Here is a 26,105-nt window from a genome sequence, read left to right on the forward strand (position 1 = left end):
TTATAAATTAAAAAGCCTATGAAAACTATTTATCTTAATAAATACAAAAAAAAACAAAGTGTTTAAATGTTTATTAAACTCGTATAACTGTATTTATATTTTATTATTCTTATATATATATATATATATATATTTTAATGTCTATATGTATATATATTATGACATTTTATTTTTTTACCCAAGGCGAGCTCTTCTGATGTGGCGGGCTGGTGTAAGATACTTCAGGCGAAGGAGGAACAGTCGGCGTGGCCATTTCCTAAACAAGTCAACAGCATGATAGAATAAAACTTGTTTATTGCGTTTTTTCTTTTATTTTTCTGAAAATAAGAACACATTATTTCAGCCACGTCACATTTCTACATTAAAATAGGATACGTATCCAGAGCAAAAACTGAAAACAGGGCCACCTTGCAACTGTGTGGCTTGTACCTGGATTCTGGATGCACTTGTGCCAGATGAGCCTCCACCTCCCAGCCCATTCAAAATCTAACCGTAAAGGTCCCTCCACGTGTAAGAAGAAAGTCAGGCATCCTCAAACTGACCGACCCTTTTTCCTACGTGTAATCCCTTCTCTCACCTATGACCTACCTACCTTCCCAGTAACAACCTCCACCTCACACCACTTCCCATTTATAAAAATCCCTCTCCTCCCTCACCATCAAACACGCTTTCTTTCAATTAAAACATTCACTTCTAAGTTAAATTAAATCAATTTTTTGTTCCGTATACACAAAGCTAAAGAAAATGGAGTCCCTCACTTTGACTGCTTTGTTAAACAAATCAGCCAAGGATTTCCCAAATCGTCGCGCTATATCACTCTCTGGCAGACTCGATTTAACACACGCGCAATTGCAACAGATTGTCGATCATGCCGCCTCTCTACTTATCTCCGCCGGCATCAATCCCGGTGATGTCGTCGCTCTCACCTTCCCCAACACCATCGAGGTACTGTCGATTATGCTTTCCTTTTGTAGATCCAAAAACTGTACAAAACCTTTTTTTTTATAATTTTCACTCATTATTTACTCTATGCAGTTTGTGGTCATGTTTCTGGCTGTAATTCGTTGCCGAGCCACAGCTGCGCCGTTAAACCAGGCTTACACAGCCGAGGAGTTCGAGTTTTACCTCTCCGACTCAGGATCAAAACTCCTAATCATGCCACAAGAGCCAATCCTACCGGCACTAACCGCGGCTTCTAAGCTCAAAATCCCTCACGTGACATCCACGCTTGACATCCAATCCAAAAGAGTAACTCTCTCAACCGAGTCAGAATCAGTACCTGACGCTGTTGACGATGTCGTCAACGACTCATCTGACGTGGCTTTGTTCTTACACACTTCTGGCACCACGAGCCGGCCCAAAGGCGTTCCTTTGACTCAGCTGAATTTGGCCTCTTCGGTTTTGAACATAAAATCGGTTTACAAACTCACCGAGTCTGACTCCACTGTCCTCGTGTTGCCGCTATTTCACGTGCATGGATTATTAGCTGGGTTATTGAGCTCACTAGTGGCTGGAGCCGCCGTAGCTCTTCCAGCCGCCGGGAGATTTTCTGCTTCAACATTTTGGAAAGACATGGTTTCATATAATGCCACGTGGTACACTGCAGTCCCGACAATTCATCAAATTATTCTCGACCGCCATGTCAGCAAGCCAGAGCCGGCTTACCCCAAGCTAAGGTTTATCAGGAGCTGTAGCGCTTCTTTGGCGCCGGTTATCATGGAACGGCTAGAGGAGGCCTTTGGCGCACCGGTTTTGGAGGCTTATGCAATGACTGAGGCAGCTCATTTAATGGCTTCCAACCCGTTACCCGAAGATGGCCCCCATAAACCCGGGTCGGTCGGACGACCCATTGGGCAGGAAATGGCCATTTTAAATGAGAATGGGGTGGTTCAACCGGTTGGAGTTAGTGGCGAGGTGTGTATTAGAGGGCCTAATGTGACCAAGGGTTATGAGAATAATCCTGAAGGCAATAAGGCTGCTTTTCAATTCGGGTGGTTCCATACAGGGGATGTCGGTTTTCTTGATGAGGATGGATTTTTGCACCTTGTCGGTCGGATCAAGGAGCTTATTAACCGTGGAGGTATGTATGCACATTTTAGTTTTGCTCTATTAGTGCTCTAGTCAATAAAATAAAATAAAATAAAAATCGGTCCACAGAATCAAATTTTGAACAAGAGAAATATATTTTAGTATTGTTATCGTGTGCATGGTAGGGCATCACAAAGCACGGTCAAGATGTTTCAGCTGTGATCAACATTAGTAGTTCTCTTCGAACAAAATGTGCATTCATCATCAAATTATGTGTCTAGTCAAAATAACAATAATATAAAAAAATGCTTTTGATTTGGAAAGTTCATATTCCAATATGCAGATTCTAGATGGACTTACTGTTCTAGAATTAGATTGCTTGCTTTTCATGGAAACCTGAGCGTTATTGAAAGTCAAAATGTGTGAACTTGAAGGAAGACGTCAAGTTTAAAACTAATTGACCAGCTATTTGCTGGAATTCATCGATCAATTTTGCTGATATTGTGATTTGTTCTTGTGTTTTCAGGGGAGAAGATATCACCAATTGAAGTGGATGCAGTACTTTTGTCTCATCCTAACATTGCTCAGGCTGTCGCCTTCGGAGTTCCGGATGAAAAATATGGGGAAGAGGTAAGAAATCTTTATGCTGAAGTCAACCTCATTGCAGTGGGACCACATCTTACGTTTTTGTGAATTCCTAATTCTTGGCTCAACTTGACATTTTGTTTTCTTCACTTGCAGATAAATTGTGCCATAATTCCAAGGAAAGGATCGAACATTGATGAAGATGAGGTGCTCAGCTTCTGCAAGAAAAATCTTGCAACTTTCAAGGTTCCCAAGAAGGTATTCATCACTGATTCACTCCCGAAAACCGCCACCGGAAAGATTCAGCGTAGGCTTGTAGCGGAGCATTTTCTTGCTCAAATCTCCACCGCTAAAGTACCCAAGTTTGGAGCTTAATTAATCAGCTATTCTTCATTCTTTCAACGTTTTAATTACTCATATGTTCATATTGGTTGATTACAGCAGACATGACACGATTAGTTCTACTACCATTTGTATTGTCACACAATGGTTTGCTATTAAATATAGCACCCACGGAAATTACTTTCTTATGTAATGTATACAAATATTTAGCAAAACTTTTGCAGTTTATTATATGCCAATGTCATGTTGGCAAGCTAATGTCAACATGTTACTAATGACACCCCCAAATTCAGATTTAAATGCTTCCTGTACTGCTTTGGCCAGTGTCCTGTGTTCATGAGATACGCCATCATTCTTGCTTTCTGTATCTAGGATGCACATATGAAGCCTTGTGTTTTAAAAAACTTTCAGAGCTACTATCCGAATTGGAGGAAAAGGAACAGTGCAATTCATTGTGCACCTTTTTTTTTAGTTTTGTTATTTCAAGAGTGTGAGAAAACACTCTAGGACGATCTAAAAAGTATCCCTTGTTGTCTTCTTGCCTGACAGCTTTTGAGATCATCATTACCACGCCAACCAAGTAGCTTCATCTTACAATCCACAGTTCTCTTTTTTAGCAAGCTGGAGCCGATCTTTCTTTATCTTATAATATGCTAGGAAAGAAGTAGATTGTCCATAATAGAGAATGATTACTCCTACCTTCCCAGAAAGGATTATAGTGATGGCTCCAGTTCTATCTGTTGTGAATTTTATCCTGTACAGCTCGAACAAACACCTAAATACTAATCGAAATGAATATGTGCAATAAAAACTTCTTATTTCAATGATTCAAAAATCCTCTAAAAAGATATGATGATAAAAAAAAAAAAAACCAGTAAACTGTTCTTTATGGTTATATAAGTCCATCTATTTATCTCTTGATGTTTATTGTTACAGCCTTTTAAATCATTTATTTATCTATTTTCTCCTCTTGATTTGGTATTTTTATTTATATGAAATATAATTTTATTGATATTTTCTGTATTATTGATTGGTAGGAATTTTCTTATTAAGATTCAATAAATTGATTGAAATTCTTAAATTCATACTAGAATGATGATGATTTAATAAAATCCTTAAATTAACTAAGTGCAAGGATTTCTTGAGTAAGAACTCATATATCATTACTTCTAAAAATCCAAAGAAAGATTTATCTTTTGATCAAAATAAAATAGACAGAAAATCTTTCAATTTAAAGTTTCTAAATCTTTGAAATTATTTGGAGTCTGGTTGTGGGTTTTGAATATTAAGTTACGTAATCATACCTCCCTACTACTCTGTAATCTATTTTATATATTTCATGCTACAAATACTAGAATAAATATTTGACTTTCTTAAAAAAACCATCCCAATCAAGATAAGATGACAGACCCTCAGTCGCTAACCCTGAACTCTTTAAGGTAGCAGTATACACACTACCTCGGAAACTACAGACAGTACTCTGAACTAAACAACGTTGTTCATTACTGTAATACATTTAAAACTTGAAGAACAGCCTCTGCTGTGTCCCTTGAAAGTAAATATTAATGTAGTGGGGCACCAAATGTTCTTCATCTAGTTGTTGTGGTTTGCGCACGTTAAGAACCTCTCTCCCCTCCTGTATGTGTTGACTAGAACTGGGAAGCGTCAACAAAACTTTGACATGTATTCTGGCAACCAAGCAGAGTGGAACCTCACATGTTTGCCAGTTAGTATAATCACCAGTTCTGAAATTTCGAAAATTTTAAAGAAACCTATAACATTCATTACACAAAGAAAACATAGATTGGAATTGGGAATTTTTGCTAAGTTTTTATTTGTGGTTCCATGGTTATATAATTGCTAGAAAAAATTAATATTAAATGATGAATATAATAAAAAAAACTCAATTAAAAAAAATATGATTCGAGTCAACCTGTCAAGTGACTTCATAAAAAAAAAATATCAAAACTAATTATGAAATTCAATTTTTAATCAATTCAATATTGAATGATGAAATTAAAAAAAAATTAAAAAAAATTATAAAACTCAATTTTTAATTAATTTAATATTGAATGATTAAATTGAAAAAAAAAGACTCTTAAAACTCTAATCAATTCAGGTTAACTTATTAACCCTGCGACTTTAATTATAGGACCATAATAACCTTATAAAAAACAAATTGAAATTGATTATAAAGCTAAATCTCTAATAAATTTAATATTTTAAAAAATAATTGAAAAATAAAAATTAAATTAAAAAAACCAAGCGATGATACGTGAAAAAGAGGTTAGTTTTTATTAATAATTAATAATTGATTTTGTTTTTTTAATCAAATTACATATCTGCTTGATGACTAGAAGTGTTAAGTTTAATTCTAAAAAAGAAAAACTAACAAGAAGTTTATCATATGATCGTGGGTGGACTCCGCCCACGCCCAAGGAGCAATAGATCACTAGCGTAAAAGCAATGCAGCTTTACCTCATAAAACATCATATATTTTGTTAAATAGGATTAAAACTACCCTATGATATCGATAAGAAAACCATTAAAAAATACTTTAAAAATAAATAAATAAATAAATAGAATTAACTAGTTGAAACCAAAAGAATATATAAAGAAAAAGACATACATTTTGCCCAAGGATATATATATATTTTTTCTTGAACAATCCAAGAATAAGTTCAATACGGGCATTTCTATCTTCTTCTACCACTTCGCTCTCCTGGTCGAAGATTCTCTCTCCTCAGAGGGAACTATACACAAAACACACACAAAAACTAACAAGTTTCAAACCCCAAGAATCAAAACAGGAAACTGTAAGTCACTGGCTCTCTCTCTCTCTCTCTCTCTCTCTATATATATATATATATATATATATATATATATTATGAAGGAATAAATCTCATTTATCAGGAAAACAACTTAGCAGGGGGTTAGTCCTATCGTCATGATAATTTTGGATAGGTTATGTTATTTTTAGCTGTTAATATTGCAAACTAAAATTCATGTTGGCTTTCATAAAACTGAATTCTTTTGTGCATAATCTATGAAACCCATGCGACCCACAATTTGTTATGATGTATTCTACTTGTTAAATCTCATTATAATAATGGGTTTTATTCATTTCTTAGAAAAGCTTGGGTCTTGATCATGTTTTTGTTCTAATTTGACCTGGTTTAATACTATCCAGAGAGTATTATTTCTGTTTTTGGTCTTTAGAAAATCCTGAAAATTTTACTATTTGGTTTGGTACTTGTAAGGATGCTGTTTTATGTATTGCCATATAATTAGAGCTTGGATTGACAATGTAGGGATGGAACCAAATAGTGAAATAACCAAAGAGAAGTATGGTGTTGATATCTCCTCCATAAGGGAGGCACAAGTGCGCATCGACCCATACATACACAAAACTCCAGTCTTTACCTCAGGAAGTCTGAATGACATGTGTAGAAGGAAGCTGTTTTTCAAATGTGAATGTTTTCAGAAAGGGTGAGAGATTAATAAGTAGCGAATACCGAAAGTTTTAGACATTAGTATATTTGATTTGATATTGGGTTTTAACTTTTTTTTTTCTTTGTTTAATTATGTGGTGCCTTAAAGACCCAATTTTGTGTTTTCTATTCGTTATCAGTGGGGCATTCAAGTTCAGAGGTGCGTGCAATGCCATATTTTCACTTAATAAAGATCAGGCAGATAAAGGGGTTGTAACTCACAGCAGGTTTGCTCCGTGTTCTCTGTGCTTTACAGTTCTTCCTCGTTTCTCGTTTGTCTGAAATTTGCTCCTCCAAAAATAGTGGCAACCACGCTGCAGCATTGGCTTTGGCTGCAGACTTGCGGGATATCCCAGCATATGTAGTTATACCCAACAATGCTCCAAATTGCAAAATTCAGAATGTGATACGTTACAGCGGTCAAATTACATATTCTCAGCCTACATTACAGTCAAGGGAGACTACCACAACAAAGATCATGCAAGAAACTGGTGCAGTTCTCATCCATCCTTATAATGATGTGCGCATAATAAGGTAGTAGGCCCACTCTTATTTTGTTGCTTCTGCACCTGTGTTGAATTTGAACCTGCCAATATTCCGTACACCATCTCATATATTTGCATTAAACTCATGATTCCTTTATTTGTCTGTTATCTAATTTTCCTTAATTTACTGCAATTAGATCTTCTAGGCTGGTCACTAGTACCTAACTCTCAGTTGACTTCTTTCTTTTGTTCTCTTCTACACTGAATTTCTGATAGGGATGACCTCTGTGTTAAATGAAGGAAAAAATTCTTTACATGTTCAGAAAAAAATTTCTATAGAGCTTAGAATGTCATTGAAAGTTTATGATTGAAGATATGTGAGATGTAACTAGTGGCCTCTCGAGGCAAAGTTTGTGTCATTGCCAAGAATAATAAAACTGGAATCAGCTGAACAATTTAGAATTCTTTGCATGGTATATTGGTTACCGATTCTGTTGCTTCACCTCCAAGTCCAGTATCAGAATGAGAAAATGCTTCACCATTCTCTATGAGAAATTCATCCCACCTATATCACTACATTTTATAGGTATAGAAATGACCCAATGCACCTATATTTCTCTTTCTTGTTCAAAATGCCGTATAGAGTATTTTGCAGTGGTTTTATATGGATATAAAGAAAATGAACCTGGGCTAGTGCAAACAGAATATGAGTGTTTGTCTTTGCAGTGGGCAGGGTACCATAGCATTGGAGCTTCTGGAGCAAGCCCCAGAAATTGACACTATAATAGTTCCTATTAGCGGTTCGTTTAATTTCCTTATAGTGTCAATTCTTCATTTTGGTCCTGCGTCGTTTTATTTGTTTATTTCTTTTCCAAACCTGAATCATCATTAAATAAACTGTAGGAGGTGGTTTGATATCCGGGGTGGCATTGGCTGCTAAGTCCATCAACCCTTCCATTCGAATTTTGGCTGCTGAGCCTTGTGGAGCTAATGATGCAGCTCTATCCAAAGCAGCTGGAGAGATTGTAAAGTTGCCTGAAACCAACACCATTGCAGATGGTCTTCGAGCTTCTCTTGGAAGTCTTACCTGGTAAAGCAAACCTTGTGCTTCTTGTGCATGCATTGAGGACACGTACTTAGTTTTTCAATAATCCATTCTTCCCTACCTGGATATTATGAAGTATGCTTCTCTGTCTTTTCTTTTCTTGCATTTATTTTTAACAGAACATGCAGTGGGCATGCTCCCATTTGCCATTGCTAGCACGTCTCAAGTTCATCTAATTTCCTTGCCCTGCTATCTCACTCCACACCTTATGGTGGGGCAGGCCAGTGGTTCGAGATTTGGTTGATGCTGTTATAACAGTGGAAGATCAGGAGATAATAGAAGCCACGAAACTCTGTTATGAGGTTCTGAAAGTCGTAGTAGAACCTAGTGGAGCTATAGGCCTTGCAGCTGTTTTATCTGATAGTTTTCTGAATAACCCTGCCTGGAAGGATAGCAACCACGTGGGAATCGTGCTTTCAGGAGGTAATCTGGATCTTGGTGTTCTTTGGGATTCAATTTGCGGCCTGTAACTCTTTCTTTCCCTTGAAAATGAAGATTTCTCTCTTGATGATTAAAAAGCATTTCTGCTTTGGGCTTACATATGTATTCTGGCAAGAACAAAAAAATCATAGTGTTGTTTTTTTTTTTTGGAGAATAGCATTTATGCGTTTTACATGGCATCTTTCTGTAGCCCCCTGTTGCATCTTGCATAGCTGATGATACAGCGCACAGGCAATTTCTATCAGAAGCATATTTACAAATTGTCAACAAAGAGATGGGGGTTGGTTGGTATATCATTAGGTCAGTGGGGTAAACTATGAGAAGGGGAAAATGAACATCAGTTCTGTTCTTGGAGCTGAAGCGTATGAACAATGGTTTTCAGATTCCCTTCATCTAGTGGATGGGACAGGGACTCAGGAGGGGTGAAAATAAGTCATAGAATAAATGGATTCATGGCCATCATCATGATGCTTCTTTTTAAAAAAAATCAAATCTTTTGACTGCTAGAGGGATAAAAGAGTATAACTCTTTTATCAGTAGCTCGCGCAGGATTAGAAGCATGACTACTTGAACCAGCGACCTATGACCACCAAAAGTAACCACAACAACAACTATGTCCCAAAACTGAAGCAAACGAAAAACAATACAAGAAAGATTGAAGAATAAAATAGAATAACAAAACAACATAAGATTTTGCCTAATAAGATCACACCATAAACTCTAATTCAAAATTTCATTACACAAATTTTCTGCTAAAAAACTCCTTATTTGAGCTCTTCTATTCGTCAAAAGTTCTGAACAAAATTGAAAAATAATAATTTTTTTTAAACCAAACAAAAAAATAATTCTAATAAATATAACAAATCTTTAACAATAACTTTTAGGCACTAGCATAAAGCCTTCTCAATCTTTACATTGAAATTTGAAGCCATAACCTTGACTTATGGTTTGTTATCTATTTATTCAAGTTTAATGGATGATTTTTATTCATTGGGGCGCACCTCCTTATTATTCTAGTTAAAATGAAAGCCATCTTTGTTAATTATCTTGAAAACTTGTTGTTTCTCCACGATCAAAAATCTCTAATAAGCTTTTGAAATTGTCCACAAAGATTGCAAACACAACACAACTTGGATGAACCGTTATAATCCATTTAGGGTCCTGGCAACCAATCACTTTTTCTCTCCTATAAGGTATTGCCTAAGAAACCATGGTCACTCTCCTAACTATGTTCCTGTAGGTCTCTCTAATTCAACCGATAAGCCAATTTTATAATTTACATCTACATGTTTTTTATTATGAGTTCCTAGACGTTTCTCTCCTACAAGGGAACCTCCACATCCCCTCCCTCACCATGCCCTACTTCATAACTTCTTCCTATCATGTTTGTTAACAGCACACAACAAGCAATAACTTGAGATTGTTGAGCTCTGATATCAACTAACACAAGAAAGATAGAAGAATAAGCAACACAAAATCTTATTGAATAGTGTCATATCACAAACTTTAATGTCAAATTTTATCACTGAATAATTCATAACTATTCTAATAAAAAAAACTCTCTATTACATCTCTTCTAGGCTACTTATATATTATTAAAAAGTTTTAAACAAAACTGGAAAAATAATAAAATAGTTTCAAATCAAGTAGAAAAAAAAATCCTAAATCAACTAGTAAAATATAACAAATCTTTAACAATAACTTCTAGGTATTATTGTAATGCCTTCTCAATCATGGATTAAGATTTATGCATGTTAACATAAAACTGTGTGTTAGGAAAAAATCTCTTACATACAAAACATAATCTAAAATGAATTTGATTGGGTGATAAAATTGCTAGGTACTTAGCTAAAACTATATCTCAATCAATCATTACACAACAACAGGCATTACCAAGTGTTTTTGGACTTTAGCATAGTATAAAAAAAATAGTAAGATAACACAATACAAGAAATATTTAGGTAAATAACATAGTTTAGAAAGTTGTATTTGACATCTGTGATTCTCTTAAATGATAAATAGTCTGACACAGTTATACAACAAAGAGAGAAAAGAGAGGAGATAAAAATAAAATAAGGAAAGAAAAACACCTCAGAGACACCGAAACTCTAATGATGACACCACCAATACCAACGATGAACGAATTGGACCACACGAGCTGTTCAAAGATGTCAGAGCTCACTTATTTTTGGACAGCTCATATGGACCAGTTTGATTGTTGTTGGTGATATTTCTTGATGTCGTTTGATTTGTTTTTTTGAAATCTTTTCAACAGTACTGATGGTGTCGTCATTAGAGCTTCGATGTGCCTCTATGATCTATTTTTTTCTCAATCATCTCTCCTCATAATTTGTGAAGAGAGAGAAAAAGGTGTGTGTGTGTGTGTGCATAAGATACATTAAAGCTCTGATGACAACACTACTAGTATTGTTGAAAATATCATAGCAAGACAAATCCAACGACATAAAAAAAATTTATCAACAGTGACTATCATAGGCTACACAATCGCTCAAAAGCAAATGATCACTAACATCTTTAAACAGAACGTATGTTTTACTTCATTCATCGTTGATGATTTTTATTAATATCATTGAATTTATTTTACCAAAATCTTCTCAACAATATCAATAATATCATCATTGAAGTTTTCTCTGAATTTTTTTTTTCTTTTAAATTATACCAGCCTAAGAAATTTCAATGCCTCTCTGAAATCTCTTTTTATTTCTTTTTTCTTTTTTCTCTCTTTTTTATAAATTATACCAGCCTATTTTATTATTTAAGAGTTGCATATAACACTTGCCCATACATGGCAGTCTTTGATAAGCTAGAATGTCAACGTACGATGCTGGCAAAAATACGAAAAACAAATAGCATTTTCAAAACAGAAGTACTGCTTGAAGTTAACTATTATTGAGACAACAGCAGTCAGGCCCAACGCCTTTTTGTAAACTGTGGAGACACCAAAACCAATTTGAAAGATGCACACCCACCAAGAAACAAGCAACGCAACATTGCCTGAAAAATAACTCCACATATTGGAAAGACTCCAAAGCATGTAACAGAAAAAAAGTAGAACAAAAGTAAATCAGTCAATCCATACATCCTATAAGCAAACGAAGGAGAGATTCAGATTCATGTCTTTAGGCCTCATCCCCGTATGCTTCCTCCTCATCTTCAAACTCGCCTTCTTCATCAGCAGTTGCATCCTGGTATTGCTGGTACTCTGAGACCAAATCATTCATGTTGCTCTCAGCCTCTGTAAATTCCATCTCATCCATTCCCTCTCCAGTGTACCAATGCAAGAAGGCCTTCCTGCGGAACATGGCAGTGAACTGCTCACTAACTCTTCTAAACATTTCTTGGATTGATGTGGAGTTGCCAATGAATGTGGAAGCCATTGTCAAGCCTGTAGGAGGGATGTCACAGACCGTGGACTTGACATTGTTGGGGATCCATTCAACAAAGTAGGACGAGTTCTTGTTTTGGACATTGATCATCTGCTCGTCAACTTCCTTTGTGCTCATTTTGCCACGAAACATTGCAGATGCTGTGAGATATCTGCCATGGCGAGGATCAGCAGCACACATCATGTTCTTGGCATCCCACATTTGTTGGGTGAGTTCAGGTACAGTCAGGGCACGGTATTGCTGAGAGCCACGGGATGTGAGAGGCGCAAAGCCAACCATGAAAAAATGAAGCCGGGGGAATGGGATGAGGTTCACAGCAAGTTTGCGAAGGTCTGAGTTGAGCTGACCGGGGAAACGAAGGCAGCATGTAACACCACTCATGGTGGCAGAAATCAGGTGGTTCAGATCCCCAACTGATAAACAAAATTTTCCAGTTAGTTACCATAAAGAGTAAAGGCATCTATCACATTGATCATCACATCACGGTGAAAAACTATATAATGTAACAGGGAAAGAAAATTCTCGACAAGTCCCAAATTTATTTATTCTGCGGTTAAAAAAAAACATATTTCTTCTCAAAACGCAGGCTTATAAATATAAGTTACACAGCAACAAAAGATGGTTGATACTTGTAGCAAGCCGTGGACAACCATGTGATAAACAATGAGCGTATCAAAACAAGTATTAATGTGGTTAAAGCTATTATCCAAGCAATGAAGCATTACTAAAAATGGTAGGACCTATGAAACCCAGGTTCCGTTTGGAAAAACAATGGTTTTTAGTTGTCAAAACCTTCATTTCATAGCGCTTTTGACTTGTGGAATTTAGATAGCTTTCAAAACAGCTCTTAGAATTTTACCAAACACCTTAAAGCTAAGAAAGAAAGCCCAAAAGCCAGGGTTACCAAACGGGCACCTAATCTTATATCTTAAACAGCCATAGCAAATGAGGCACTCACAACTGTATTTGTGAGTCCAAGTACAGCGTCGATGCACCACGTTAATAAGCATACCCTAAGTGCCTTGATAGTGCAGCCAGCCGCGTGGTTGGCCGCACTGCCCTTAAGACAGAAAAGAATGGGAAAACCATGTCGCTTAAAGAGCCCCGGGAAGATCACCGAGTAATTGAGGATATATTTGTGCACCAACCATACCATGAGCACACAGTTTATTCACGTTCTCATCCCTATAGGTAGACTAGAGTATTGTTTCCAATTCTTGACACAGCAAATTCCCCGTTTAAAATAAAGGTCCAAACCAAACTCACCAAATACCATCTCACATCACGAATCATGATTGCGTATTTCCTAATTCAGTTTCCAGGAAAAAAATGAACGAAAAACAAAATAAAAGCAAAACTATATTAAATTAAACAAACAAACCATTTCAATTGGATATTGAGAGGGAGGGAGCAATGAAAGGTTATCGTTGAAAGGGGTGCTTACAGCTGGGAGTTGTGAGCTTGAGAGTACGGAAGCAGATATCGTAAAGGGCTTCATTATCAAGAACCATACACTCATCTGCATTTTCAACAAGCTGGTGAACAGAGAGAGTTGCATTGTAAGGCTCGACCACAGTGTCCGAGACCTTTGGGGATGGGAACACTGAGAATGTGAGCATCATTCGATCTGGGTATTCCTCTCTTATTTTCGAGATCAATAGTGTTCCCATCCCGGACCCTGTACCACCTCCCAATGAGTGGCATACCTGAAACCCTGCAATTTTCACCATACTGATTTTTAACTGCTTATAAATTATTAGCACATGTAACTCTAACACATGAATTTTTTCCCCTCATTTTCTTGAGAAACAAACAACAAGAGTAAAGGCACAAACCAAAGACCAAAACAACCTTACCTTGCAAGCAGTCACAGTTCTCAGCCTCCTTTCTCACAACATCAAGAACAGAATCAATCAACTCGGCTCCCTCAGTATAATGCCCTTTAGCCCAGTTATTACCGGCACCAGATTGCCCAAACACAAAATTATCCGGTCTAAATATCTGCCCATACGGACCAGATCTAACACTATCCATAGTGCCCGGTTCAAGATCCATTAAAACAGCGCGAGGCACAAACCTTCCACAACTGGCTTCGTTATAGTAAACATTAACTCGCTCTATTTGAAGAGCTGAGTCACCTTGGTACCGACCCGTTGAGTCAATCCCGTGTTCTGCACATACCACTTCCCAAAACTTTGCTCCTATTTGGTTTCCACATTGACCTCCTTGGATGTGAAGGATTTCCCTCATTTTCTCGGGAAAGTGAGGGGAAGTTTAGTTGTTTTTTCTTTGTTTTCTAGGGAGTGGGAGCGTGTGTTTTATGGGTTTCTCACTTTCTTGGTTGTTTATAAAAAGGAGGATTTAACGGTTTCTGTTAGTTGACGGCGGGGGAAGTGATTGACGTTTGGTTTTGGTGGGAACTTGATTTTTGAAATTGGGTTTTGTTTCTCTGGTGGAGGAGCAGGAATTTTTGTTACGGCAGTTGACACGTGGACTGTAAAAGTCTGTTATGTGGATATCATTAATTTAGGCTGGGTTTCGAGAGGCTGGTTGGGAGTAGTTTGTCTTTTTAGTTATTTAAAAAAAAATTATATTTTTTATTATTTTTTATAAGTTGATTTTAAAAATAAAAAAATATTTTAATTTATTTTTAAATAAAAAATATTTTTAAAAAATAACCTACACGTACTCGTGATGAAGCGCAAACATGGGAGGAGGGAGTGATGAAACCACGAAGAGTAGTGGGTGGGTTCGTAGTTTGACATGTGGAATGAGGTGATTGGTTAAGGGGGCTGAGTAATTTTTCGGATTTTGTTTTTATTTTTAAATTAAAAGGTCACAGTATTAATGATTGCATCAGACGGCTAAGATCGACGGAAGAGGAAACTTGGGGGCTACTTCATCATCAGTGATGATCTGACAAAAGGTAGACGTCGCAGGATTGGAAATTGTAACGTAAGCAAGGAAAAAGCAGTAAGAATTAAGAAAACAGAAAAGAAGAAGAAGAAATATGACAGATATGAACGAGGAGGAGGAGGTGCAAAGAGCTCATCATGTGAGAACAGACTCATCAATCAATTATCATCCATCGCAGCTAAAGAAAGAAAGAGGCTCGCTCGTAAACAAAGCTGACCAGCCACCCTTTTTTCTTCATCATCGTCATCAAAGTTGAGAGGTCAAGTGATGTGGTGCTGGGCCTTGTCGATTGTCATGGAATGTGGTGGGGAGGATCTTAAGTGGTGGAGATGATTGATTGATGGGTCAATGATGCCCTACGAGTGATCAATATGGGCTTAGGGTCGGTTCTTTTTTGTTTTTCTGACAATATTTCAATCGGTAGGCTTCAACCACAAGGCAAGCTGAGCTATATTTATGCTCATGATGATTGAAAGTTCTTGGGTCACGTTTAGTTTTCTTTTTATTTTTTGTAATCTTCATGATTGAACATCCTTAGATCATGTTATGTGTTGCCTTTTTACTCAATTATTGTCCAAGTTTCCTCAATTGTTCCAAGTAAAACTATAAAACGAATAGATTGTTGGAATCATCCACTTAAGAATCCATTTTAATGGTATTATTACCAAATTGACAAATAATCAACTGGTCCTAGCTTCTAAACCTTTCATGCATCTCCATCATATTTGATGGAAAATGTCAGGGAAAACAAATACAGGTTAACATTAACAAAACATTAAACATTAAATGGTGTTGCTAAATTAATGTAGCTACACTCATAAAATATTATTCAATGTAATAGTTTTTTGTATTTTTTTTATTCAGTTATTTTTTTTAATTTTATCCTTTAATATTATGTTGTTTTGGAAAAATATTGGTTAACATTTTTCAATTCTTTTGGGCCGCTTTTTCTAATTGATTTTTTTATATTTAATCCTTCAATATTGGGTTGATTAGAAATCAAGCTTTATAATTTTTTTCGATTTGCTTTCTATGAGTTATCTCAATCTCATGACCTGAGTCGTTGGCTTAAATTGACCATGTTCATCTTTTGAGGTCCTTTTTAATTGAATATGTTTTAATTAGGCTTCATATTTTTTTTCAATTTGTTTTCTATAGGGTTGTGTCGACCTCATGACCTGAGTTGCGGGTTTAGCAGGTTAACACGATTTTTTTTTTGTTTTTTTTAATTGAATTTTTTAAAATTAAATATATTAAAAATAAAGCATTATAAAATCAATCCAGCCTACAGCCCAACACGACCGAATAACCTAGTCTCTATCATGTCATGTCGTGTTCAATGTTACCCTGTATTTTTGGACTTGTCAACGTTGCATGATCCAAAAGAACACATTTAACCAAAAATAGATAGTTTTAGCTTACAAGTTTAGAGGTAGACATTAAGCCAGGAGCCACAAAAAAATCCCAACAATAAAACCCATCATTTTCTCTCCCAAACTCTCTCTCATTTCCCACAATTTCACCCCACCCTTGAAATTCCACCTCTCATGACCCCAACAAACAAGGATCTCCATTCTCTTTTTTAACTCTCATCGATCCTCTGTGATCCCTCTCCCTTCGTCCCTTCTCAACAATTCACAAGGCCCGACCTTCTTCGGTGGCAAAATGGTATGTTCTTGCTTCCTTTCTACCTCTCCATTGCACGAAAATATTGCTATTGAAAACTATCATGCGTGATTATGATTTCAAATTCGAGTTCCTTTAAGGCGACAGCCATCCTCTCTTGCCATTCTGGATACATGATTGTTTTTTCTCACCTAAATTCCATTTCTTTGTCAATTTTACAGTGACGGGACAAGCTCTTATGGGCTTGACTTAAAATGTTAATCATTGTAAAATGAGCTCCCATTGTCTCACATTATATTCAATCTTTTAAAGCTATCCAATCTAAATATATTCTTTATCCACTTATTGATTTTTGACCTGAGAAATTTCCCCTGTTTTTTCCCCCATTCTATTGAATCACTCCTCCTATCCAAATGGAATTTGATTCACATGTTATCATTGTCACAATTTAATTATAGATTTCCCTAATTCACATGTTATGTTTTAAATCTCCCACACTGTTCCATTTTCTTCTCGATTCTCTCACAATTATCAAAGGATGGGTATGTGTTTGTTTGAGAGTGTGGTAGATGTTATTTTTTAAAGTATTTTTTGCTTGCAAATACATTAAATTAATATTTTTTTTATTTTTTAAAATTTATTTTTGAAATCAGCACATCAAAACGATTCGAAAACACACAATAAATATTAATTTAAAACTTAAAAAAAATAATTTTTTTAAAAGCACGATCCAACCACAATCCTAAACAACACTTAAATTATGGCCATCAATGACATATTTCAATCTCTATCAGTTTTATGCATCACTTGCACAGCCAATTTTCCTTCCCCTTTTACTTGAAGCAAATCTTCATTAATCCCCTCTCCCTCCCCTCTCATGTGATGCATTGAATTGACGGAAATCGGAGACAATTATCAATTGGCTGAATTTAATCCTTTTTATTTTCAATTGACAAAAAACAAAAAATATAGCAAGAAAATTGACTTTTGAACAAATGCCAGGGCAAAACAGTGTTGATCTCATCCGAGTCACAACCAGTTGCATTGGATTTAGTCAAACCCAAAATTCACATCATCTGTACTGAGTGTCAAATCTTAAATTAAAGATTACAAATATTTCCTTTCCGCTTAATGACGATTAAAGTGAGCTATAGTTTCTTCTTTTTTTTATTATTATTTTTAATATATGGCACAGGCGAATTCAGCATCTGGAATGGCTGTTGATGACGAGTGTAAGCTGAGGTTCATGGAACTTAAAGCAAAAAGGAGCCACCGATTTATCGTTTTCAAGATTGAAGAAAAGATCCAACAGGTGGTGGTGGAGACATTGGGAGAACCTCAACAAAGCTACGATGATTTCACTGCCAGTTTGCCAGCCAACGAGTGCCGATATGCTGTCTACGATTTCGATTTCACTACCGATGAGAACGTTCAAAAGAGCAAAATTTTCTTCGTTGCATGGTAACATCAAGGAAACATTGCAATTGAATTATCTTTTTTAGTGCAAGTTTTATTAATTTTTCTTAATGTGAGTTTATATGTGTCACTATCTAAAATTAATGTCGTTCATATTTGGTTTCAGGTCTCCTGACACATCGAAGATAAGAAGTAAGATGTTGTATGCTAGTTCAAGGGATAGATTCAGGAGAGAGCTTGATGGGGTTCAAGTTGAGTTACAGGCGACAGATCCTAGCGAAATGAGCTTGGACATTGTCAAGGAACGAGCCTTCTAAACAAAGCTTTTAATGGAGGTTTCTTTTACTTGGCACTCTAAATTATTAGAGCCAAGATTATTTTGTACTCTTACCTTGCAGAACCTTATATTGGCCGGTCACTTGAGTTGTGGTAGAATTGGTCAGTTTAGGGACTATTTCTATTATCAACTGACTTTTCCGGCAGGATTTCTGATCGATGGGGTGCATAATCATGCCAATCTGATTTTCAATCTTGATTTTTACTTGGGACGATTTTTATTTTATTTTATTTTATCTTATTGGGTTTATTCGAGCATTTCAATGGGAATGAAAGTTTCAGCTCTCTCTCTATGTATATTTGAGAATGTTGAGTTGTTAATTTAATGGTGATTTTTTTTTCAGACTAGAGTTGTAATGACTTGTGCATCACTTGGGATGATGATACATATATAAGAGTGACAACAAAAATTTATTTTATTAAGGATGTAATTGGGTCTGTCATATTAAAAAAAAAAATCAAGAGTGCTCAATGTTTGTGCCTCTAAAAATAATCATTATGGATTATAAAGTGATTTCTCTCTTCTTTTTTTTTAGGGATTTTTTTTATTTTGATCCCTTAATTTTTTATTTCTCATATCAATACTCGGTTCAAACATCTCTTTTTAGGGAAGACAAGACGCCACCTGATTAGTTGTCTTCCAAGATACTTTTAAGTCTTTACGTCTCATACACTTAAAGACTTGGTAGGCAATTGTTGAGTCAATATTTTTTTGCATTAAAAGAGCCTAAGACAATGTGAATATGACAACTTGCTAGATTCAATACATTTGGGTTCATCTGTCACTAAAACCAAGATAATATGGGTCCGACAAGTTGTCAGAGCTAATATCCTTAGGTTCAGCCGTCATAAGAATTAAATGTAACGTAGGTCTGACAAGCTGTTAGCCTCATATTATGCTTTTGTTTAGTCGTCAACTGAACCATATGTAACGTGGACATGAGAAGCTATCAAACCCAATACACTTAGATCGAGTTGTCAGCTGCACTTAAGGTAATTAACATGGGTCCAGTAAGTTGTCAGACCCAATACACTTGGGGTGTCAGTTGAAACCAATACAACGTCGATCTAACATCTTCCCAGACCCAATACACTTGAGTTTAGACATCCACTAAACCCAAGGTGTTACGATTTTTTATGAGTATTCAAATCCTTTTCATCTGAGTTTGGCTATATACCAGGTTGAATTAGTCTAAGAAATTCAAGCCTAAGAAACTCTATTTTATATTAATGGCATGACCTACTCGTATCAGAGATAATCATCTCTTTATATCTATAAATGTATAAAATATCTTTCAAATGGCCTACTACATTTCTCATCTCATTAATGATCTGTAATATATATTTATCTCTCATTCATAGTATGTAAAAGATGTTTATCCCTCATTAAAGTCACCAAGCAGAGATGACCCTTTAAGCCCTCTTGCCTTTATCAAAACGATAAAGTTTAGGGAGTATAAATACCTCATAAACCACACAAGTAAAAGGTTTATAACTTTTCTTACTTTAAAAGTTTATATATTTTAAAGCATCAATTACCCCTCAAAAAATAAGAAAAAACACTCTTTCTCTTAGAATTTAAAGCTATATCTTTTATTTATTGTCTTTTCCATAAAAGTTCTGACTTTATCGTCGAATGGGTTTTTAAATCTCACCGATAAAGATTGTTTTTACAGGTACTAAGACTTTTACCATTAATTTGATACTTCTCGAGTTAAAAAGAAAAAAACTAATTATATGAATATTTTAAATAACCACTATCCAAATATTAAATAATATACTCCTTGGATTTTAAAACATCATCAAAACTTAATTTGAATTAAGCAGGTTAATGAAATATTGACATTGCTTATAGTTGTAAGAAACACATAAGGTGGAAGCATTAAGTGACAGATAGTTAGATAATTTATGGGTCTAATACACATTACATCACATAAGAACTTAGCGTCAATGCAAATTGTGAGTGAAAAATGGAAGTGTAAATTGTGAAAGAAAAGCTTGGGAACGGATCACGACTTTAAAAATTCTATACAATTCGGCACCGAAAAAAAAAATGATATTAGCTGAAGTTCTCGCGTGTTGAATTGATTCCTCTACACTTAAGTCAATATAAATAAAAAATCTCTGATGTGTACATTTTGAAGACTGTTCACAATTTATGATGCATCAATCCGTACACAGTCACAAGCGCCATGATAAAGGAATGATCAGTATGAGGCTCCACCACCAAGGTTAGTACATCATCGCCTAATAATACACCCTTGGATGATCGCTTTCTCTTGGCCTGCACAGACACCAACCACAAAAACTAAATGTTAATTACACTGCCTATGACATAAGATTTATAGAGACTGAACTATATAATATATAACCGAGTCCCAAATCGTAAATTTACGTTTCAGGGAAAATCAGAAGCATACCTCTGCAACAATTTCCCCATTGCTGTTTGTAATCTTGAATGCTAATTTTCCAGATAAGGCTTCTAACTTGTAGGAGCAACTCTCTTGAGCATCACTGGATCGAACAGTAATTTGACAGGATAGATCACCTTCGAATATTTCTGAACGTCTTTTGACTTGGAAATAAGGCTCTTGAGTCTTTAATTTTAAGCCATCACTTTTGTAGCCCTTCCATTGTCTGAAAAGGAATAGTTTCTGCAGTGATTGAAGAAAAAGCACATTAATTAATCTTTGTGACAAAAGGGTATTCTTTAAAATGATCAGACTGATCATATATACATGCTTGGAAATCACATGAACATACCCTTCTAAGTATAGTGAAAAGAACATTTCCCTTGAGATCCATGAGATAAACTTCATTGCTTCCGGCCTTCTTGTCATAATTATCAACTCGGTAAACAATCTCACCGTTTTTATTAAAAACAGTGCATCCATTTGTTTGCATCAAAAGTGATTTCATCCATATAGTGAATGTTTCTGGCTTTGAAGACATGCAAGAGGTAGAAGCAGAGCAAGAAGAAGAGTCAACTTGTGGGAAAGCATGAACCTTGGCCATTTGAATTAAGCGAGCGTGGCTAGCTGGTGGATGGAGATCAGTTAGCTCGATCTGCAGGTGGTTCCTTGGACTTTAAGTGAGAACTTGATGATGTTTATGCGGTTTGTAATGTGTATATATGGGGAAGCCAGTGCTAGAAGAGAAGAATATAAGAAATAAAATATAAGATGTTTCTGGTTTTAATTTATTACAATGTCACACGTTTATGGTATGCATAGGCCTTTACACTTTCTTTGGAGTATTTGAGTATTATACGTACTACGAGGTTCTCATCTTGTACTACAAGTTCCTTTCTTGTTTTTCTTCACTTGGAAGACTTGGATATATAGAGGCAAACATGCATGGCTTTGAAAAGGGTGTTGTTTTCTTTTAATTGTCTAGATGCCTAGCTCGATCTATGACATTATGCCATTCTTTGTTTTTGCTTAAACCATGTGTGTTCCAACGTTTAATTAATTATATGAAATATTCCAATCGATGATCTGCTCTTTCCTATATTACTATCTTTGCATAATTATTTTTACTATATTGTTTTTTATTGTTAGGTTTTGAGAGTTTTTGTACAATTCTTACACGCATGCAGTTTGATGAACATAAGCACAATTTTGTATCCATTTGTTGGATCAGATTCAGAATCTTGCCATAGAAGGATTAATTATAAAGGGGTACTGGCTTGCCAGCTATTTTTGTCTTTAGGCCACCATTAGATCTAGAAGATACTATTTCAGAAATTTCATTATTTTTCTTGTTGTTTTTAAATTAATCTTTCTCCTATTAATTTAATCAGAATTTTATTTATTAGAGTTTTTTTTTTGTTTTTTTTAAACAATTTTATAGCTATTTTTTCAAGAGAATTTCTGAAATAAAGATCTTTTCGAATATATCAAAGTTAAAATGATTGATGCATGATGCTCCTATTGTTGACATTTCAATCAATGATAAAAAGATTTGGAAAAAGATTCAATCCCCAACTCACACATACTTAGTGTTCTAACTTCAATTACTAATATTGCTAATGGTAAATCTAGAGGTACATGAACATGGAGTAGAGGTGAAATTCATGGGACAATTTAAAGTTAGTGAATATTTTCTATTCAAATTAGACCCGGAAGCTAATGTTTCAGATTTTTCATTATTTTCCTTCTTGTTTTGGATTATTTTTCATTAGAATTTTATTAATTAGAATGTTTTCTTGTATTTAAACATCCCTGTAGGCTATTTTTTTCAAAGATGATTTATAAATAAAAACCTTTCAAAATATATTAGAGGTTAATTTCTCTGTAATTTTTTAATAGTGAGGGTGGTAACCTTATGTTCGAGAATTTTAATTTCTTTTTCTGTAGTTTAGGACTGTAAAATTTAAGAGTCTGAGTATCTTAACGTTACACACTGCTTCAATGAGTACATTTATTATCTATTTGTGCACTGACATTAAGGATCTCCACCCCTCTTTCCAAGAGATTTAAAATTATGTACCAAGAAATATGAAAATATTTAAGTGGTGGTCCGGTTGTAAGAGATTTGGACCAAGAGGTTTGCTCCCTCTGTGGTCTCAAGTTCGAGCCTATGATTACTCATATGATGGCCACTGGAGACTTACATGGTCGTTAACTTCAGGGTCCGTAGAATTAGTCAAGGTGCACGCAAGCTAGCCCGGACACCTACGTTAAACTATAAAAAAATACAAAATTAGGTGCAAAGAAATATGAAAATATTTAACTCAAACTATTAGAGCATCCCCATGAGGACTCCTAACTTTCTAATATGCCATCTCCTGATCTCTACAAGTTAGCAAATCCTAAAAGGAGGTTTAACAAATGAATTGGATCTCACAATCATACGAAGGAGATTCGCATCATTAAGCTATTGAGTTTTCTAGATTTTATTTGTTCATTCGTAGATACCTTCACTACCCTTATATTTAACAAACATATAAAATACATTACTCTTTTACTGTATCAATCATTATAGATGTAGAGATACTACATTGTGGATTGTGGCTGTACATTGTGAAATAAACTGTTAGGCAAGGGTGTTTATGCCTTTATATTTTTTGCAAGATTATAAAAGGACCTTCCTACCCGTACATTCGAGAAAAAGTAAGGAAAGGATCCAGGGGTGATTTTGTTTTTTCACATTGGTTTTTTTGTGAATACTGGAATCACGAGGGGTGCTTTAGACTTTTCGCTCTGATTAATTAATTTTTAAATCAAATAACAGTTGGCGTGTGGGATGCGGTTGCGACCTTATGGCGGCATGATTTTTTTTTTAATTTCATCATTGAATTACAATTTGTCATGGATTATTGTTTATTCTTTTGATTTTTTATTTTTTTCCCTGATTTTTTTTTAAGTTTTGTTGTTTTCAATTTCATCATTCAATCAAAGTTTATGTTATTTTGCTTCTTCAATTTAGTTCTCGTTCTTTTTTTTTTTTCTTTTATTAAAGTTTCTTTTCTTTTCAATTTAACACTCTAATGCTAAATTTTTATGCCATCTAATTTATTTTTTATTTTGATTCTCATACTTTTGATGCCCTCATTCTTTTAATTTTAATTTTTTGTGTTATAGATTTTTTTTCCGGTTTCATCCTTCGACGTTTGATTTGTTAGGGATTGAGTTTCGTGGTTTTTTCATTTGTCATGCTTCCAATATAATGACACAGGTCACGAGTTTTAAGAGATGGTACGGTTAAAGATTTCTATTTTTGTCATTTGCTTTTTCGGTTTTATCATTCTATATTATTTGTTTTTCAAAAACGATTGGTTTTGTGGTCATCTTTAAATTTTTTTCTATTGATTTATCTCGATATTTTTTAATAGTTTAAATTTTTGAAAAAAATGCTTTGTTTTGCATTTAATTTTTGGATGTTTTTTATTTTATTTTATGCTGATGAGCTTTATTTTATAAAAAATAAAGGATAAAAATTGAATGCACAACTAATTGATATAATTTTTTTTATTTACATTCATCTTTTTTTTTTCCGGTTTCTCTTTTAGTTGTTGTTAATAACTATTTTATTTTTTTATTTATATTAATAATTATCAATTTATTCCATTAAAATATAGATAAACCTTTCGATTTATACTCTAAATTTTTAATATAAAAAAACATATTAAAATAACCTGTTTTTTTTTAAAAAAAAAGACCTGTCTAACACCAGGTTTTCTTTTTTAAAATAAGTTACAGCATGTGACAGAGTAGGAATTAAATATCTTGTTTAAGAGATCAGGCGACAATCATGGTTTAATGTTCATGTGGCTTTTTCAGCGAGCAAAAAACTCAATTGGTTCTGTGGTTGGGGTGACAGAAAGAAACCATCCTGGCTTGTGTGTCTGCGCAAGAGCCAGATCGCTGATGGCTTTTTCATGGAATCCGATGCACAACATTTGAAACTGTTCTGATGACAAAGCGTTGGTGTTTATAAAAATGTAAGAAAGGTAAAGAACAAACATGGTTTGCTTGTGTTTGGTTTTGATTTTGTCGTTGAACAGCTTATTTCAGATCGGAGACCAAGAAATATTCTAAGTGCCTTCAGTTACACGTGTATGTTTTGCAACATTATAAAATAATGGAAACCAACGATTAAAACGATGTACGACGACAGCATATATTGGTTTAATTTTATTTTTTTTAATTGGCTACGCTTTTATTGATAAAAACCTTTTTCTAGCTGAACCAAAAAAAAAAGGAGAAAGTTTTGGTTTTTTTTTTTTTTTTATTTGAATTATTGACAGGTGGCTTGGCTTCTACACAGGGAGGGCATTTCTCCATTTATTGAAAGTTTTATTTGTTTTATTTTTTAATTAAATTTTTTTTTTATTTTTAACATTAATATATTAAAATTATCTAAAATCATCTTAAAAACATAATTTAATAGCTTTTTAAAAATATAATTTAAGAAATACTTTTAAAAAAAGAGGTTGTACTGACGCGTTAATGGGATGTACAATCTGGACGGTGAGAGTGGGGGAGAACAGGGTACATTTATAGCTTGTAGAATACTTGTTATGCAGCTATATATATTCTGTCGTCATGGATGATTCTTTTCTAATAATAATTATTATTATTGTTATGACTTTGTCTTGCATTTAAAAAGAGTGTCAACAAGTACAACGAGAAAAATGAAGAGGAGCCTTTATTAATTGGTTCAAGGTAGTGTTTTTCATCATAGTAATGATGTTAAAAAAAAATATTTAAAAATATATTAAAATAACTTTTTTTATTTTTAAAAGTTTATTTTTAACATAAATATATTAAAATCATCTAAAAATACTAAAAAAAAATTAACTTGAAACAAAAATATAAAACAAAATTTAAATTTTTTAAAAAATATGGTTTGACCAACAAAATAATTTTAAAAAATTTTATAAGGTGGGGTTTTAATTAATATTAATTAAGATAGTACTCATTTACATATATAAAATGATAATTATTTGTTTTGCGCAGCACTTATTAACTTCGGGGACTCTGATACAAAATAATTTTCGAAAATTTTATAAGGTGGGCAGTCAAACGCATTCTTATATATCTCAAGCACACTATATTTTTTGGTCTTCGTTTTACCAGATAAGCTAATCCATCTCTTCATGGATTTACTGATGCTGTTTGAGCTAGCGATAGTGATGATCGACACAGTGTTGGGGCATATTGTGTTCTTCATGGCCATAATTTGATTTCTTGAAATTGTAAACAACAACAAACGATAACACTGAATCTGAGTATAAATCTTTGTCAAATACAACAACAAAAATTTAGTGGCTTCAATTTGTTTTTCATGATTTACACATTACCTTACCTAGCTGCTGTCTGAAGCTATAGATTGGTGTCACGTACCTCTCTTTAAATCCAGTATTTCATGCTCGCAGTAACCTTTCATTTTTTTCATGATCAGATCAGAGGAAACTTGAGGT

The 26,105-nt window shown here is 34.5% G+C and overlaps 5 protein-coding genes across 6 annotated transcripts; 3 read left to right on the forward strand and 2 right to left on the reverse strand.

Annotated features, from left to right (window-relative positions):
* The first annotated feature begins 649 nt into the window (after nucleotides 1-649).
* On the forward strand, nucleotides 650-3,255 carry LOC7479322 (probable CoA ligase CCL9). The gene is made up of 4 exons (XM_002298005.4): nucleotides 650-945; nucleotides 1,036-2,080; nucleotides 2,555-2,658; nucleotides 2,770-3,255. Exons 1-4 carry the CDS (start codon nucleotides 745-747, stop codon nucleotides 2,986-2,988), a joined length of 1,569 nt encoding a protein of 522 aa, XP_002298041.2. The 5' UTR covers nucleotides 650-744; the 3' UTR covers nucleotides 2,989-3,255.
* A 2,351-nt stretch (nucleotides 3,256-5,606) lies between these two features.
* Nucleotides 5,607-8,656, forward strand: LOC7478049 (serine racemase). Its single transcript, XM_002298006.4, has 7 exons — nucleotides 5,607-5,771; nucleotides 6,267-6,444; nucleotides 6,587-6,673; nucleotides 6,750-6,980; nucleotides 7,658-7,731; nucleotides 7,835-8,021; nucleotides 8,257-8,656. Exons 2-7 carry the CDS (start codon nucleotides 6,269-6,271, stop codon nucleotides 8,504-8,506), a joined length of 1,005 nt encoding a protein of 334 aa, XP_002298042.1. The 5' UTR covers nucleotides 5,607-5,771; nucleotides 6,267-6,268; the 3' UTR covers nucleotides 8,507-8,656.
* A 2,694-nt stretch (nucleotides 8,657-11,350) lies between these two features.
* LOC7478050 (tubulin beta-1 chain) lies at nucleotides 11,351-14,213 on the reverse strand. Its single transcript, XM_002299505.4, has 3 exons — nucleotides 13,741-14,213; nucleotides 13,329-13,598; nucleotides 11,351-12,297 (listed from the first exon to the last, which is right to left on the reverse strand). Exons 1-3 carry the CDS (start codon nucleotides 14,132-14,134, stop codon nucleotides 11,618-11,620), a joined length of 1,344 nt encoding a protein of 447 aa, XP_002299541.1. The 5' UTR covers nucleotides 14,135-14,213; the 3' UTR covers nucleotides 11,351-11,617.
* A 2,050-nt stretch (nucleotides 14,214-16,263) lies between these two features.
* LOC7479323 (actin-depolymerizing factor) lies at nucleotides 16,264-18,521 on the forward strand. 2 transcript variants are annotated; one of them, XM_024592277.2, is made up of 3 exons: nucleotides 16,264-16,468; nucleotides 17,622-17,887; nucleotides 18,009-18,521. In XM_024592277.2, exons 1-3 carry the CDS (start codon nucleotides 16,466-16,468, stop codon nucleotides 18,157-18,159), a joined length of 420 nt encoding a protein of 139 aa, XP_024448045.1. In that variant the 5' UTR covers nucleotides 16,264-16,465; the 3' UTR covers nucleotides 18,160-18,521. The 2 variants fall into 2 exon arrangements, with proteins under 2 accessions (XP_024448045.1, XP_002298043.1); XM_002298007.3 differs by lacking the exon at nucleotides 16,264-16,468 and having other exon boundaries at nucleotides 17,613-17,887.
* A 1,533-nt stretch (nucleotides 18,522-20,054) lies between these two features.
* LOC7478051 (protein LURP-one-related 4) lies at nucleotides 20,055-21,285 on the reverse strand. Its single transcript, XM_002299506.3, has 3 exons — nucleotides 20,942-21,285; nucleotides 20,599-20,832; nucleotides 20,055-20,462 (listed from the first exon to the last, which is right to left on the reverse strand). Exons 1-3 carry the CDS (start codon nucleotides 21,191-21,193, stop codon nucleotides 20,328-20,330), a joined length of 621 nt encoding a protein of 206 aa, XP_002299542.3. The 5' UTR covers nucleotides 21,194-21,285; the 3' UTR covers nucleotides 20,055-20,327.
* Between the last annotated feature and the right edge of the window lie 4,820 nt (nucleotides 21,286-26,105).

Source organism: Populus trichocarpa, chromosome 1 (genome assembly GCF_000002775.5).
Source record: "Populus trichocarpa isolate Nisqually-1 chromosome 1, P.trichocarpa_v4.1, whole genome shotgun sequence".
Taxonomy (NCBI): Eukaryota; Viridiplantae; Streptophyta; class Magnoliopsida; order Malpighiales; family Salicaceae; genus Populus; species Populus trichocarpa.

Bases quoted from the DNA above. Each gene is read 5' to 3' on its own strand.
- LOC7479322 (XM_002298005.4), top strand. From the start codon at position 745: ATGGAGTCCCTCACTTTGACTGCTTTGTTAAACAAATCAGCCAAGGAT. The intron at 946-1,035 runs GTACTGTCGATT...TACTCTATGCAG, and splicing joins CCTTCCCCAACACCATCGAG to TTTGTGGTCATGTTTCTGGC. The intron at 2,081-2,554 runs GTATGTATGCAC...TTGTGTTTTCAG, and splicing joins GGAGCTTATTAACCGTGGAG to GGGAGAAGATATCACCAATT.
- LOC7478049 (XM_002298006.4), top strand. From the start codon at position 6,269: ATGGAACCAAATAGTGAAATAACCAAAGAGAAGTATGGTGTTGATATC. The intron at 7,732-7,834 runs GTTCGTTTAATT...AATAAACTGTAG, and splicing joins TATAATAGTTCCTATTAGCG to GAGGTGGTTTGATATCCGGG. The intron at 8,022-8,256 runs GTAAAGCAAACC...ATGGTGGGGCAG, and splicing joins TCTCTTGGAAGTCTTACCTG to GCCAGTGGTTCGAGATTTGG.
- LOC7478050 (XM_002299505.4), bottom strand. From the start codon at position 14,134: ATGAGGGAAATCCTTCACATCCAAGGAGGTCAATGTGGAAACCAAATA. The intron at 13,599-13,740 runs GTAAGGTTGTTT...TGAAAATTGCAG, and splicing joins GAACTGTGACTGCTTGCAAG to GGTTTCAGGTATGCCACTCA. The intron at 12,298-13,328 runs GTAAGCACCCCT...TTTGTTTATCAG, and splicing joins CAAGCTCACAACTCCCAGCT to TTGGGGATCTGAACCACCTG.
- LOC7479323 (XM_002298007.3), top strand. From the start codon at position 17,613: ATGGCACAGGCGAATTCAGCATCTGGAATGGCTGTTGATGACGAGTGT. The intron at 17,888-18,008 runs GTAACATCAAGG...ATTTGGTTTCAG, and splicing joins AAAATTTTCTTCGTTGCATG to GTCTCCTGACACATCGAAGA.
- LOC7478051 (XM_002299506.3), bottom strand. From the start codon at position 21,193: ATGGCCAAGGTTCATGCTTTCCCACAAGTTGACTCTTCTTCTTGCTCT. The intron at 20,833-20,941 runs GTATGTTCATGT...CAATCACTGCAG, and splicing joins TTTTCACTATACTTAGAAGG to AAACTATTCCTTTTCAGACA. The intron at 20,463-20,598 runs GTATGCTTCTGA...GTGTCTGTGCAG, and splicing joins ATGGGGAAATTGTTGCAGAG to GCCAAGAGAAAGCGATCATC.